The sequence below is a fragment of the Macaca fascicularis genome, chromosome 17, assembly GCF_037993035.2.
Source record: "Macaca fascicularis isolate 582-1 chromosome 17, T2T-MFA8v1.1".
NCBI classification, from domain to species: domain Eukaryota; kingdom Metazoa; phylum Chordata; class Mammalia; order Primates; family Cercopithecidae; genus Macaca; species Macaca fascicularis.
The window spans coordinates 39,400,568-39,417,726 of NC_088391.1; the positions used below are offsets into that span (position 1 = coordinate 39,400,568).

Sequence of the window (17,159 nt, forward strand, 5' to 3'; positions counted from 1 at the left end):
ATAGTAAATAAAGCAACAAAATGCCTCAAAGTTTACTCTTAGGGTGAAATAGATAATTCATTCACATGTAAATACTAAACTATGTAGCATGTCAGATGATGATAAATATATTGAAAGAAAACAAATAAGGAAAGAATAGGGAAGGTCAAGGTTGGGAGTGGGAAGTTAAGATTTTTTAGATACAATGGTCTATAAAGTCCTCCTTGGTGGATGGCATCTGTGCACACACCTGAAGCAGATAAAGAAGAAAGAAGGAATAACAAGCAAATTCCCTGAGGCAGAAGCATGCCTGCAGTGGTTCCCCAGAGAGTACTACAAAGTTAGTCAAAACTACTTACTTTCTTATAAAGTTCTGATGCTTTCTCTTCAAACTCTTCTAGTTTTGCTTGATCTACGCAAACGTCTAAAATTGCAATGACAGGAAATTTTTAATGTGATAGTTCTTAAACTCATTATGACTTCAAAAGTTTAGAAAGAAAAAATATCATAGAAAATAATACTGATACTACCAGTAATAAATAAAATGGAAAAAAAATTATAATGTTGGAATGAAAAAGGCTTTTTCTAAGCATGATACCAGAAAACAGAAAACAGGAAAAGCCAAACTCAATAACAGTTTTAAACTTCTAGCAGGCAAAAGGAGAATGTTCAATTGTAATAACACTCAAGTATTTCTATCACCAATTGGAACATATTTTAAAGAAAAAAGATGATGTCTGACCAAGCTAAAAAAAAAACAAAAAAAAACCCGGCAACAGTAATAAACAGAAAGTTAGAAAAATTGATACTAAAAAAATCACTAAAGCAGATGAATAATGTTTATTATTCCCTATCAATATGAAAATTAACAATATGAATGTGAAGATTAAATGACTGATAATGCCAAGTGTTGGAGTTGACATGAGGAAACCAATAGTGAAAGTTAAGAACTTTGCTGATGAAAAACTAGGCAATATGTACTAAAATTGTAAATATGGATTTTCTTTTAACCTAGCAATTCCATTTCAAAGACTTGTCCATTAGGCCAGAATAATCATTAAAATATTTTCTGATGTTAGCAAAAAAAACAAAAAACCTGAAAATAACTTAAATGCCCATCAATAATGAATTGCTTAAATAAGTTCCCATATATATACATGACAGAACACAATGTAGGACAAGTAATTCATATGGATTTTCCATAATATATGCTATCCCTTCTTTTTTATTGAATGAAAGTGATACATGAACAAGGTTTATAAAAATGTATTACAGAAGAATTTATAATAAAAAATAAGTCAACAAAGTTACTGCATCCAAATCTCAATCACACTTCCTAAATGCAACCTCTTACGGCCATTTCTATACCAGATTATTTTGGTGGTTAGTTTCTTAACTCTAAATAAAATGTACATAACTATTATTTCTTGATTTATCTATTTAAGACATTATAGATTCTGGTATAAAAGATTAAAACAGTGTTTGTTCTCTATCTAATCCTAATTTTTGATATTTACTAAATTGGATTACTCCAGAGCATGAAATATTTAATTTTGATTCCCATTACCTTAACAATAACTTAAAATTCTTGCTATAGTATGTCAAATTATCTGTGCCTTATGCTTTCCAACACCTTTTTCCCCTATTGTCCAACTTTGGTTCTTCTCTCACCTATTCATAGAAATACAATGACATTCTCTTCTGTATTTAAATCTTTTGTATTTACTTATGAGTTTATTCTAAATATTTAAAAATCAGTAAATACAATTAATTTATTAAAACTATGTAAGCATGCATCACTTACACAGGCAAATGGTGTTCAAATATTTTATTTCCTTCTCAAGAGCTCAGTGAAAAAAACCTCTCAGCTGCCATTCCTAAATGACTCAGTGGAATAAATTTTTTCAGATACTATTCAAAATCATTCCACATTTTAGTGTGCTGCATATTTACAGCACCATTTCCTTAATTTCTGCGTCCTCTTCCCACTCCCCCCACCACAGGAACTTCTAATTGTTTATCTCTTATAGAGAGAAACAAGCATTTTCATTATTATCTAGTTCTTCACTAATTATATTTCATTCTTCTCCCTGGACTCAGATAATATATGAAAAGAAACACAACTCTGCACAGATACATAGCTGAAAATGAGAGGTGTATTTTAATAGCTTTTTCAAATCATTGTGGATAATCTTCTTTGATGTTATATCGAAATCTGACAAATGGTGACTTCTTAAACACATATGATACGTGGAATCACGTATCATATCAATTAACTTTACCCTGTTACCCTAAAATCTCTTGATAAATGTTGCATTTTTAAACATATATGATATGTGGAATCACATATCATATCAATTAACTTGTACTCTGTTACCCTAAAATCTCTTGATAAATGTTGCACTTGTAATAGATCTTTTGCCTATGTAGAATTTGTAACATCAGGCACTGGTCATATGGAAAAGAATGGTGTGCTGAGTCATGCAAATGTTCCAAATGTTAACATGTCTTTCTACAATATCACAATGAATAATCAGGTTAATAACACCAGTGACATCAGGAAATAATTTTAGTATTGAGAACCTGTCAGCCTAAAAGCAGCAAATACAAATTTTTCAAAATTCAAATTTCCACTTAAAAACTCAAATTTTCTCATTGGCAGCATATTTATCGGCCATTTTCTTTGAAGTTATAGGCTCATTTTATTTCATTTTTAAGAAAGCAAGTGCCTGACGAAAACGTAAATAAAAACTCAAATGTTACAACACTAAGTAATAATGCTCTGATTATCTTAAAAAAAAAAAAACAACTCTCAAGTTACAGAAGCTGTCGTCTGTATGAGTCATTCCCAAGTTTAAAAAAAAAAAGGCTTTGGCGGCGGGGCAGGCAATTCTGCTTGCAACTCAATTACACAAATATTTTCTTATTGAACTCTTTTAATAGATCTTTTGCCTATGGAGAATTTGTAACATCAGGCACTGGTCATATGCAGCAGAAGTACTGTATGTATAAATCCCATTTGTTAACACAGAATATTAAAACAATGTGTATGCAAGGGTCCATCTTTAATAAAGTTAACATTTTTAGGACCTTATCAAAGGCATTCTTAGGTAAAAAATGGCAGTTTTTTTGTTGTTTTATTGACAGTAAAGATGACAATGACTACTCCCACAGTTCAGTGCCACTGCCTTGATTCATAACAAAGTGCCAGGAGTTTTACTCACCATTGTTCTGCACCACCAGTGCAAAATACCAACCCAATAAAAAAGGCAAATAATGTTTTTGTGCTATTATGAAAACAGTTTTGACAATTAGGGCCCTCAGGAGTCCAGATACACAACCCGAGAACCAATACCCTAGAGCTCATTCATAGAATAAGAGACAATAAGATATTTCCATTTAAATAGTAGAGAAATACTCACCTACAAACTCGGTTAAATCTAAATCTAGTCTTTTTCGATATGTGAAGTCTGGATCCATTCCATCTCTATGCAATACAATCTGGGATACACACTCATCAATTAATTTGAAGTACTGTTGCCTAAAACCAAAGAAAAGAGTAAATGTACAATCAATCATTAGTGTAACTTTACATCAAAACAAAACTTTTTTGCTAAGATTGATTTCAAGTTCAATAATTTATTAGTAATATAGTTTCAACAGTTGACATAACAGATTTTACATGGAAGTGAGAGTAAATACAATTGTCATCACTTTGCTTTTAATGAATTCAAAACAGCATATTTTTATAGTCTTTTAGGAAATATAGTGTCCCTTAATTTTCTTAATAAAAGTCAAAACCTTGAATTAAGTAAATTAGCTGAAAGTGAAGTGATAAGTGCTTAAAATTAGTGCTCAGAGGTCATCAACTTTCCACTGTACCACACTGAAATAGCTACCATTAACTCACTTCATAATATAATCAAAATAAACAAAAATCTTTTCTAAAAAGTTTTATGGTAGTATATGGTATACTGTTTTCCAAGTGTTTGTGAAATCAAATTTAAAACTCATACTGTAAGTTATATACAATATCAAATTCACATTTCTTACTCAAAGGGAAATGAAAAATTCAGTATAATAATATTTGTCCAAAAATTGAAGTTTAACTAAAATCTCCAAGTAGATTTTATGTTGTCATTACAATTAAGTCTAGTCCATCTACTTTGGCAATAAGCAAAACATCCCTTAAGATTTAATAAATGTGAAACAGATAAAAGATTTTATAAGTAAAACCAAACTAAAGTGATAAACAGGTTGGGTACTATTCTAATGAAGCACAGTCCTCCATACCAAATCATCCCCTAGAACTTCTTTCCTTAATGACTTTTAGCATACTTCTCCTCTGTAAATCCTCCTCATCACCTAAGTGTTGGTCCCTCAAGCCAGTTAGGCTTTCCTTTCCATAAACTATGACCCACTGCTCTTGACCTACTTACCTTACACCTAATAAACCATGTATTATGGTGAAGAAAATCTACTACAGCTTAACACTAGCAAAGATGACTAATGATCATTAACTGTCATAGAGTAAAAATGTTTAAGAAACGGTTCCTGGGCACAAATCAAAAGTGTTATCTATGCCTCTATTTGTTCAAGTTCTTTCAAGACATTATCTCCCATTCCCAAATATTTCTGCCGTAATTACCACATTTACATGTGGTATATACATTTAAACACATTTATATCTATCACATTTAAAAATCTCAATGATGTATTTCTTTTTTACTCTTAATATTATTCTAATGTTTTTAAAATGAAAATGTTTTAAATTAACAACACAAGCTATTTCATGTCATTTTTTTAAGAAATCATAATTTTAGTAAGTTTTTCCTCAACTCCATAATGTCCAATTATGAGTTCATCTGTAATGTAGCTGAAATTTCATGCAAAAACTCTTTGGGGAGGCAATACTAGCAAAGAATAATATACAACATTTCTGGATTCCAAAAATATAAATCTAGAAAATAATCTCCATGAAAATATTGGTGAGGTAGTAAATGTGTCTGAGGAATATGACATAACTTAATTAAGGGATGAACATTAAGTTGCCATTACTGATAAAATGTTATTTTTGTTGGAGGAGATTTTGAAATCTTCATTTTTCTCTGTAGTATTGTTAACAAATGTCAGAAATTATCTCCCATGCTCATTTAACTACCATAGTATTTTAGTCATGGTAAGCCTTAATTATTCTATGCAAAACTGAATTTGATCTTCTCTATCCAATTATCTTGCTTTATTTCAGCCCCCTCCCTTTTTCCTGGGGAAAAGGGGCTGCCTTTGACATATATTCTCCAATCGAATTCCATTTCTGTCAAACTTTCTTTTGTTCCAAAAGTAGAAATGAAAAAAGATTCTAATTTTTCCATCCACCAATTATTTCAAATGAGAACATTTAACATTCTGCAATGGAACAACCTGTTGTTTGTAAAAAGAAAAAGAAAAATTATGTATGTTCATATCAAAAGTAGTTTAAAGAGCTCATTAAACAAAAAATGTTACAGGTTATCTAAGATTGCTGAAACAGTAAAATAGAGGTCCTTCTGAGGTAGATGAAACCAAAAAATGAAGGTAAAAAACAAACAAACAAAAAAAAACACTCATAGATGTGTACACCAACAAGAGTAAGTTTTACTGTATTTAAATAAATAAAACTTTAAAAAAATAAATGCACGACGAAAATATATGTGAATTATCACAATTCTGACACAATCTTGGGATAAAAACATAACATATTTTTAAGAAATATTAACAACCACGATAATAAATAGGAGAGTTTGGAAACACGAGGACAAAATTGATGGAGTTGTCTTGAGTATAGCAGTCACAGGAAGAACACTGCCTTTGTGGCAACCATATCTGGAACCAAGATACCTGGAGTTTAAAGAGCCAAAGAAGGAATTAACATAGATGAGCATCAAATGTAGAAGTTCATACTCAAAAGATGGCCAAATATCTAAATTTCTATGCCTTAATGTCATTTTGGTAATGCCACAAGTTAATCTTTCTCCAAGACTCTTGAGTTAACTCAAATGATAGGATCACCTGAACACAACCTAAAACAATTGTGTTTTTTAATCTGTTTTGAAGCTAGATACAACCACATGCCCTCTCAGGGCACAGGTGAAGGGATCAAAGTCATAAGCATGATAAACCCCTGCAAGACTACAGGCACGTTCAAACCATTGAAAAAAAACAACAGTCTTAAATTCCTGGGTACTCAAACAGCGGCAAATATCCAAAGGACGACAGGACCGACCACACACAGATCAAAAAATGTATGGAGTTTACTTTAGAGTAAGTAGAAGTTTCAGTTTCATTTTTAAGTAAATTTGGAGTAGTTAGTATCATAAACAGCATGATACAAATGATATTTTAAAATCTAAATTAGCAATTCTTAATCTAGCATTTATCAAGTATGTAAATATTTAAACTGGTTTATTTTTAATAAAATATGAGAAAGAAGCAAATTTTAAAAAATCAGTTACTAAACTCATATTTTAGAATATCAATGGGATTTCTGGCTACAAAGAGTAATTTTGATGTATGTCCTATCCACATCCGGAAAACCTAAAGTTTTAACATTTTGGGTCTTCTCCTTGCTTGTTAGGTACATCAAAAAATAATTGAGTCATACCCTCTGACATTACCCAGAGGACATAGCCTGAATGAAGTTTGTCTAAAAAATTATTCTACTTGAAATTAAGTAGAAAAGAAAAAACCACCCAAAGTATAAGAGAATGAAATTTCAGCAAACCTAAATTGGTGGCAACAAAATGATTTTATATTCAAAGAGCTCAGCTTCCACCATAAAAGAGTAATAGAAATGGAAAGTAGATATAGAGAACATTTACTAAGCATACACCATATGCCAAGGGTTTGGCTAGAAGTTTTACCCACTTTCCCATATTTCACCTACCTAACAACCCAGTGAGTTAGGCGCTAACATCCATATTTAGTCACATTATAATGTAGATGAGGTAAAAAAAAAAAAAAAAAAAAGATAAATAATTTGTTAAATTCAGATGGCTAGGACATAATCAATCTTTAAAAGCCATTTGTCTGGCTTTTTGATAGATTGGCAACATTAAACACAACTGTATTATTAAGGCTTGCCAGCTACTTAAACATGAATAAAGGCAATGTTTAGTGCCCTTCATGTAACTTATAAGAAGAAACTTATCAACATCATTTCTACTGCCTAAGGAATAGCCAGAAAATATTATCTATCACATGATCAACTAGTAATTTGTTGCTTGTTTGCATTTTTATTCAGATGAAAGGTTGTAACCAGGAATCCACAGGAGCTTAAAAAGTAATAGTAATATCATTTTACCATCATCTACCTAAATATGTGCCCAGAGGAAACAACACATTCTAGGAATCAATGTTATGACAAACATAAAAATCATTTGCTTGTCAAAGGCAAATATGATGTGAATTTCACAATTAATAGATTTCTATTAGTGAAAGAAAACATTAGAATATAACTTCTTCTTACCTTATAAAATAATCATTTCGAATCAGCAAAAGATGCTGAAGAATAGAAATAAAATATCCCTCTGCTCTAGTTTCTTTAACTGTGCTCCACACCATGTTGTAAACATCATATGCTTCAGTGAGTTGATTAAGGAATATATGGATTTATTTATACTCTACACCAAACAACTACAATAATATGACAGAATTTGTTCTGTAAGGTTTTGAAACTCTAATACAGGCATCTTATATATTCAATATAAAATACAGATATTTAGCATTGAGGGTAGTAGAAAAACTCTGGAAATGGTAACTTAACCTGACACTTCCTGACTTCCTTTCTACAATCAGCTCAAACTATCTGTCTCGCCTAAGCACAGAGGCTGTTGAGAACAAAGATAGTAGAGAAGCTATCTATGAATACTGTGTTGAATTCTAAAGGTTGCCTGACCAACAGAGCTGGTGGTCAGGCATAATCTATCATGAAGAAGCCCCAGGTGAGGATAGGAACCCGGTGGGTCTCATGAGGAGCACAGATATCTGCAGACCCACAGATTAACATGTGACTCATGAGTATGCACCCAAGGTGCAGGGAAAGAGCAGCCAGTGACTAAGACTGCCCTTTTCCTAGAGCTGAAAAGCCCGGAGTAGAAGGAGAAATGTCAAATATAAAAAGAAAACAGAACAGATTGCACACATACATATAAGTTAATCTACAGCATCCATTTGTTAGTTGCAGCATGCACTTACATATAGGTGTATTCATAAAAGCACACAAACTAATAAAATAATAACATTCTTCTGACGCATGAAGGTTTGATTTCATGTTGGTTACATAGAAATGAGCTAAATATTTGTGGTTGAGTATTTTGGATTTAGCAATAATTTTATATATGATTTGACTAGACTTTAGAACAAAAGGATATTCAAGTTCAGCTCTAATATCTTCGAGGCGATGGGATAACTCAATCAAATCTTCCTCTTTATGCTCATCAAAGACTTTAAGTTGGATATCCAGGCCATCATTCTTAATGCATTTTAAATTCTAGAGATAGAAATAAAAATTATGATGAATTATTGTTTTTAATTATGCAGAAGGATAAAAAACATATAAACAATAAACCAACCATTCAACTTGATTTATAGCATTCAAATATTTAAAGTGTTAAATAACACTCAAATCTTATCATCTATATTTCAAAAATGGATTTTTAAACTCAAGCCTTTTCCTACAGACAAATTATTCTTCAAGGTAATTTATCTAAATTTCCCCCTACTGAAGTATTCTTTTAATTTAAATATTAATAAGGAGACTGCAGGGCACTTACTGGCAATATCTCTTTCAATCCACAACGCATAAATTCATTTCTGATGTGAAGCCTAAAGTCCAAATCATCAGGAGATGTAACCAGGGCATTGATGAGCTGCATACAAGCTACCTACAAGAGATCAAACAGTGAGACAGACTGGGTTTCCAACATTAAAGAAAGAGTAACAAAACTAAACTTCAATGTTTTATTCCAGCATTATTAAATATCTTTCCTATTAAAACAATTTGTAAGCAAAATATTTTAGTCAGTTATAAACTACAGAAGAAATAAAGTTTCAGTGGAGTTATTTATTTCTTATTTATTTGAGGGTTACTGAGGTGAAAGGAAGATGGAAAAACATTAGCCATTACTACTGCTCCATTAAAAAAAAAAAAAACAAAAACACTTGTAACCAAAAGCTAAGTTTCTGTCCAATAATATTACTCTACACACATACAAGAGAAATTTAACATATCTTAGTTGAAAATGATAAACACCTATTGCATAGATAACACTTACCTAAAATAGGATAATAAAATAATTTTCCATTCATCAAGAGAGACTCAAAGTCCCAAAGACTTCAAGGTCAACAAAGGTCTTAACTCTGGTTAACAAGGTTATAAATAAACACTGTATAATTAATTTCTAGAAGTTAATTTATCAGGCAATGGCTCTCACACTTTGGCAAAAATTCAAAATTACCCTATGTTTTAACTAGAAATAAATAACAGAGCTCAGTAAATCCTTTAATATAGAACTTAAATGATAAAAAATTTTTAAATCACAAAATTTCTCAGCTCATGTTTAACACTTCAACTTTCAACTTCTCCACTTTTTTTTAATCCCTGGCTAAAATATATCTTTCATCCTCCAAAATCCATAAAATGCAAACAAAAGACAGTCTCTCTAGAGAAGCATTCTTTGTTGTTGTTGATAATACTATTTTTCTAAAGTCTACATTCTATCCAAGTCTAGCAAGAACTACTGGACTACTGATCAATATGTTTAACCTCATGCTGTTCCCTAAATTGTCTTTTCTCCATCCCTTAAAGCAAGGTTTATATGAATTTAAAATGCTGTTTTGGAGTAAGACACCAACAGGAGTCTCAATTCCCGCTGTTTGAAATATATAGTAATTGTTATATTTGATATCTAAGCATTAAAATCTGACCAGCATGCCTCTACTGTCGAAACTTAAGGTTGTTTAAAGTGGGAATGGGAAATATGTCAGAAGAGAGAGGAAGAAGAAAAACATACTTAAAAAAAAAAAAAAAAACTTAACAGAATCTACCTTTCCGGTACATGTTCATTCAGCTGTAACCAGTTCATGTCAAAAAGTCAAGTTTAAAATTTTTTCCTTCCACCCCCTTGCCAGTCATTACCCAGGAACCACAAATGTTTTTTTCAGCAATGCCATATAATTTTCAAAGATCTGAAAGAGCAAATAAATAATTTTTCTCTACAATCAGAGAAACTAAATCAAACTCAGTCACCTGGCTTCTAGAAAAACACAAATTACAGACAACTCAAAGAAAGTAGCAAAAACAAGGAACACAAAAACTAGCAGTAAATATCACCTAAATGGAAAATAAATATATGTAGACAACAGTAGCATGAAATTGAGAAATAAGGGAAAGGATAATCCAAATTATTTCCAGGAAATATTCAAAAAGGTAATTCTCCATAGAAGAAGAAATAGGAAATTAAATTGAAATAATGAATTCAAGTTAAATTTATAAAACTGCTTCCCAATTCTAATCATAATTTTCCATTAGCATGGCTTACAATCTATTTAATTTAAATCATGCAAACATGTCTGTGAATATATATAGGTATGCACTAAAATGTATTGTTCTTTATGGATAAATAATTCTATAATCAAGGTAAAGACCAAGGAGTTCCTTCCAGGTTTTATACGTAATGAGATACATACCTGTGGTATCACATAATTTCACAATAATTTAGCATACCAGCAGAAGGGAGTGTCAATCAGCATTTATGCCATATCAATCAACTCCTAGAAACACCGAGAAATGTTAAAAAACCACAAAGGCTAACAGGACATTTTGCCTGTCCAATGAAGATATATCAGTAAAATGATTAAAACATACTATATACTATAAGAAATATGTTTGGTAAATAATGGGAATATGGAGATGCTAAATGAGAACTAGGACAGCTGAATAAAATATCGACTCAAGGATTAATAAAATGGCCTGATGCAGAAGTGAAGAATGAAGTTCTAAGCACAGGAATTAACATGTTCAAAGACATGGAACCTTTAAATTACAATTAATTCAAATTTTGTGAGTACTTTGTTAAGGTAGAAAGGGAAGTAATGGGAAGAAGTCAAGAAATGAGGCTGAACAAGGAGACAGGAGACAGATCAGGCATAGCCTTGTGTGTCAAGTCACAAAATTCAGATTCAACCAGAAATAGTGAAAATCGTAAGGAATTTTACGCAAAGGGGGGACAATAACAGAGGCAATAGATTCAAGTTCAGAAGCTACTGTAGAAGTAAATTTTTGAGCAAGGAGGAAGGTTTGAACAACATTTGAAATATAAACTGATAGAATGAGGTACAAGAAAAGCATTTACAAGAGGCTTCCCACTTTTGTTGTTTAATTAGATAGAAAGTGGTACCATTAGCAGACATACAAAATGCAAGAAGAGCAACAGGTTTTAGAGAATAAGATAAATCCTACTTCCAAAATTCTGATCGAGATGTATATTAGAATCATTCATTCACTAAAAGAATAATTACTGAGTACCTACAACTTCTGTCAACTGGAGATATTCATACTCAAAAAATGAGAAACAAAAGTGAGATATTTGTCATAAGGAAGTAATCTCTGTGCTGTATTTGATGTTCCAAAAATGTAGCATATGATCTCTCTTAATTTGCATGTTATAGAAATCATTGTGATACATTACAAAACCAACCTCCCTCTGAGCTAATAAGGGTAAGAAAATAAGGAGCTTCTATCTTCTTGAGAGCACCTAGTTAACTAAAGTTTCCATCTTTGGGCAATATCAGGCAGTTTACCCTGATATTGGCTCACATACTTCATTCCTTCAAAGCCTATTTATTGATGCCTACTATACACCAGGCACCGTTCGTGGTACTAGATATACAGGTGTGAAAAAAGATGGAAATTTCTTTGAGAGAAAGAGGAATCAAGACTGACTCCAAGGTTTTGGGCCTGAGCAACTTCAAGGACAAAATTGTAATTTATTGAAACAGAAATGACCATGGAAGAAACAGGCTTGGGAAGAGAGAAGGATTCAGTTTTGGAGATGATAAGTTGGAAATGTCTATTAGTGATCTAAATTTTAAAAGCTGACAAGGAAATTGAAGATGGAAGACTCCAGTTCAAAATAAAGCAATTACTATAGCAATAATATATAAAAACCAAGATCTCAGATGGAATCACCCAGGGGACAGTACAGAGGAAAAAGGAGGAGTAAGAACTGTTTAGGGCATTTTTCAACTGTAGGTTTCAACGTGGAGATTAGAGAAATAAGTTAAAGAAAAAAAAAAGTTAAAAACCATAAGTGAGGTAGAAGGAAAACAAGGAGATTGTGGTGTCCTGGAAGTATGGAAAGTGGTCTCAACAGTGAGAGAGTGATCAACTGTGTCAAATGTGGTCAAATAAAACAAGGACTAACCAAATACCACCGCATTTGGCAAAATGAAAACACTGGTGACTTGACAAGAATAGCTTCTACAAAGGGATAAAGTTACTGTTCCAAGTGGAAACCACTTGCCTCCCCACAGATGCCGTATGCAGCCAGTAAACAAAGCAATTGGCTCTAAAATATTCTCCTCTTTGCCCTAAATGCAACTTTATATGTTAGAAGTAACTGCTCCTTTATCTTTGTTTTTAAAAAGTCTGTTTAAAGACACTTATCTCTAGGTTTTATGGATTACAAATTCAATTATAATGGTTTGGAAAGCCAATACTGTAAGCTCACTTTATTACTCTTGTGTCAATTATCAAAAAGGATCTTACGTGAGAAAAGGTATTTTAAATGTAACTTCTAGCTGGAGGGGTGTGTGTCCATCTATGATTCAGGATAGTTGAAGATTTCCTTAGGGAAGCAGTAAACTAAAAGTATAGTAGAAGGACTGACACCAGCAAACTCCAGACAGCCTAAGACAGGAAAGCGAGCGGCCAAAAAGGTAATGACAAAGAGTGGGACAAAAGTAGCAATATCAACTGGGAAGGTAAAGACATAACAGGGGCCAATAAAGTAGATAAACTGTAAATAGAAATCTCAAAGATATTCAATATGTGGGACAGAGCCAGTCAAAGGCAATCTTAAGAACATGGCAAATGATCAAAGGAAAATCATTAGAAGCTGAAAGAGGTTAACAACAAAATAGAGGAACATGCCGCTATCTACATCACTGAATCAGCAAAGTGGCTTTCTGCCCTTGAAAATAAAGTGAGAAGTTTTCTTCATATGTAAATACATAGTACCTAAATTTCCTTTGGTACATAATTTACTGCAATTACTATGTTCAACACAAATATGAGAAAAGACAAATGTGTTTGTTTATACAAATTTATTGTACATGAGAAATCTTGTTACATGCATATAAGGTGCAGTGATCAAGTCAAGGTATTTACGGTGTCTATTCTCTGAGTACAATACATTTATTTGGTCAGATACAGTCACTCTATTCTGCTATTTGGTCAGATACAGTCACTCCATTCTGCTATTAAACATTAAACTTACCCCTTCTACCGTATGTTTGCACCCTTTACACACTTCTCTTCATTCTTCCTTCTCTGCCTCGACTTCACTCTTCCCAGCCTGTTATCTACCTTTCCACTTTCTACATCCATGTGATCACAATTTTTAGCTCCCACATATAAGTGAGAACATGTGATATTTGTCTGTCTGTGCTTGGTTGATTTCACTTAAGATAATAGCCTCCAGTTCCATCTATGTTGCTGCAAATGACAGGATTTCATTCCTTTTTATGGTTGAATAGTATTCCACAGTGTATATGTACCACATTTTCTTTATCCATTCATCCACTGATAAACACTTAGGTTTATTCCATATCTTTGCTATTGTGAATAGTGCTGTAATAAACATGCGAGTACTAGCATCCCTTTGAAATATTTATTTCTTTTCTTTTGGGTGGATACTCAGTAATGAGACTGTTTTTTCTAACCTTTGGTTCCCTGACCCTTTTTGGACAACAAACTTAAGCACAAAATTCAAGGTTCAGTAACAGGCACTATCCCTGAGCCCCATCCACGAGGACCATCCAGTTTTTCCAAAGGCCGCCAGAGCAGATGCTTTCAACCTGATTGTGCTGACAAGATTTAGAAAGTTGTCTAACAGCAAAAGTAGGTAGTTCTTAGAAAGTTTACCCGAGTCAACATGTTCATCCTGGATATAAGTAGATGTTTTTACAATTAAATGACGGCTCTACACTGCAACAACATATCACCTTCAGGAGCTAAATCCAGATTGAAAACAAGAACCAGTAAAATACTTAAATAAAAATTCCATCAGAGTCCGCAAAAACTTATTATCTGGGCCTGGAAGATACAGTTTAGACTGCTATTCATCTTTCCTACCCCATAGCAGAAATTATTTCTCTCTTTGCACAATTAAATTTCACATTTATCAAGTTAAAATGGGTAAATGATGCTTATGGAGAAATATTTTGCCTCCAGTGTAAATAGAGAAATTCCAAAGATTTTAAAATTTCACACACATGCATTGAAGTAACTGCATGTACCCCATATAGACTCAGAGAAATAAACTGCAGGACTCAATAAGCTATAATTTATACCAGGAATACAAAAGAACCAACTTGAATTCTTAAAATATTTATTCAGAAACTCCCCCAAGACATCATTAATTTCTTCTATGTCCTCCCATGCCTTTTTCTAAAACTGCATTTATTGCAGTTTTCATATGAAATGTTAGATGGCTTTAAATTCTTGAGTATAAGCTTCTTAAGGGCAGAGGTGTATTTCTTTTAACTTTGTAGTTCCAATACCTAGTATAGCCCAGTACATAGCAGTCACTGAATAAGTAATTGATCAGTTAAATATGAAACGTTTTAGTTACATTCAAGACATTAATTATCTTTCTAGTTGTCCAATGTAGAATAAATGAAGAAATGTATTATATAGACTTATAATGTAGATTCAGAAAACTGCCAGTAAACTCAAGATAATGGTAACCATTAGTTTATACGTGGGTATGCTCCATATGACAATATGAGTTCACATAAGAATATTATCTGTTTCTTTAATGTCTACTAACATAATGGCTTATTATTTACTGACCCATTTTAATCTAGTTGATGTTTTAATTGACTGGTACTTAAATATCAATCCTATTCATGCAAACCCCAATAAAAGTAGTAATCAGAAGAGAAAGGAATTAATTTAACTTTTGCATCCTTCTGGGATAGCTCAACAATGATCCTAAAAATTAGCCTTTTACTAATAGTCTGTATTCTTCATTTAGTCCTTCATTAAATGTGAGAAAAAATTATTTAAAATAGAAAATTAATTAATAGTGATTTGATGGGACAGAAGAGATACTTAAAACAAAAAACAGTAAATCAAGATATAACTATTCATTATAAGAAGACTTTTACTTGGTCTTGGGCATAATAAAACCTGGGTAAACTTTGAAGATTAAAGTCGTAGGGGGAACAAAATCAACCAAAGCAAATATACTTGGCTAAATCCAGAAAGGCATTTAACCTCTGATTTGTTTTAATGTGAGTATTCAATGTCATGTCTGATTATTGTCCAATGACAAGTTTCAAAATATAGTGATTATCACTCAATTAAGAAAGGTTTTTGGTACTATTTTTAAAACTTTAATGAAACTATTTATATAATGATAAAAAGTTATCCTTTTTTCATTTATTAAAATATTGCTTTTTCTACTATTTCAGACATGGAAAAATGAGATCCCATCAAACTTTCAAAGATCTATCTTCTAATTAAACTTAATGAAATCCACAGATTGAAGAGATTTTTTTTTTAAGTTAAGGAAAAATTTAACTATCTTTGCAGCAGCCATAACAAGGCAACTCTCAATCTTTGACTGCAGGAAACATAAATGGCCTACAGCCCCAGCTGCTACCTTCTGAAACCTATCACAGTATTTGAGTTGAAGTCACAGTTCCCTGCTCCCAGCCAAGGCTTGAGTGTAGCAAGTATACTAAAATAGACCTGTTCCTGGGACACATGGGACTTTGGCTCAAGGATTCCCCAACAGGCTTGCCAAGCTCTCCTAGAACTGCAGGGCAGCCTGAGACACTTTCACCCAATCTCCACTCCTTCCCTTTCTCCTTCACCTAGGGTCAGGTCTGCATTGAGTTTGACAGCTCTCCCAGCCTCCCCCAGCTCCTCCTCCAGCATCCCTCACAGGCATTTCCTCTAGTCCCTTAAACATCAAACCTCTTGCTTCTCAGAGAACCAAGACTAATAGCCTCATTTCACAAAGCAAGTTTCAAAAAGGGTTGTCATTTTCAAATTGTTAGACTCATAAGTATTATACCTGAAGCTTAATCAAATTTCTTATTTTTTAGGTATTTAACAGAACACTTTTACTTTTTCTTATTTTTCTTTATATATGACCACCTGCTGTACTTTCATATGTTATCATGAGATATGTCTTAAGACCATGTGCAATGTACATGCCAGACACTGAAATACATTTGGAACACAGTTTTTCTCTAGCAATATTTCCAGAGACACCAATAGCCTGGATTATATCCCTTGCTTTTGCTTCCTTGAAAAATATATCCTAGGGTAAAGAAATATCTACCACAGGAATCCTAGAAAGACATACCAACCACCAGCCACCCCTGTCCAGTACTGCATCAATGCTATCGCTATAGCTTAAGAAGCCTGAAGATATAAGGGTTGCACAACAATGTGAATGTGTTTAATGTCACTGAACTAACTATACTCTCAAAGATGGTTAAAACGGTAAATTTTATGTTATATATCTTTCTACAATAGGAAAAAAAAGACCTAAAGTGAACAATGGCTATGTATTTCAACAGTGGGTAAAGAAATGACAAGATCTGGGTTATCTTTACTAGATAATCATAAAAAGTGGAGATCCACAGAAGGACAATGTAAACCCAGCTATTGGTATTATATCTAAAGAGTATACTAAAATCATATTTAGAAACCTGAATGAAATTAAGTAAAAGGATATAAGTATATATTTTAAGTGAGCAAGCTCAGAACTAAAGATGCTACAGATTCACATCAAACTATCAAAGACAACAAAACAATTTTTTCACCCAGAAACAAGCTTCCCGATCTTTTCCTTTATTTGCTCTCTGACATAATTATTTCTCCTCTCTGGACTCAGAAACTGTGG

General features: G+C 32.6%; 1 protein-coding gene across 2 annotated transcripts in view; it reads right to left on the reverse strand.

Annotated features, from left to right (window-relative positions):
- The window catches only part of DIAPH3 (diaphanous related formin 3), a 494,792-nt gene that overhangs the window by 313,479 nt on the left and 164,154 nt on the right, over positions 1–17,159 (reverse strand). For both annotated transcript variants that reach the window (XM_065533305.1, XM_065533304.1), the window contains 5 exons: positions 8,790–8,900; positions 8,388–8,506; positions 7,484–7,600; positions 3,402–3,520; positions 339–403 (listed from right to left, as the gene is read on the reverse strand). In XM_065533305.1, the coding sequence (XP_065389377.1) occupies positions 339–403; positions 3,402–3,520; positions 7,484–7,600; positions 8,388–8,506; positions 8,790–8,900 (531 nt within the window). The remainder of the gene's footprint in view (positions 1–338; positions 404–3,401; positions 3,521–7,483; positions 7,601–8,387; positions 8,507–8,789; positions 8,901–17,159) is intronic.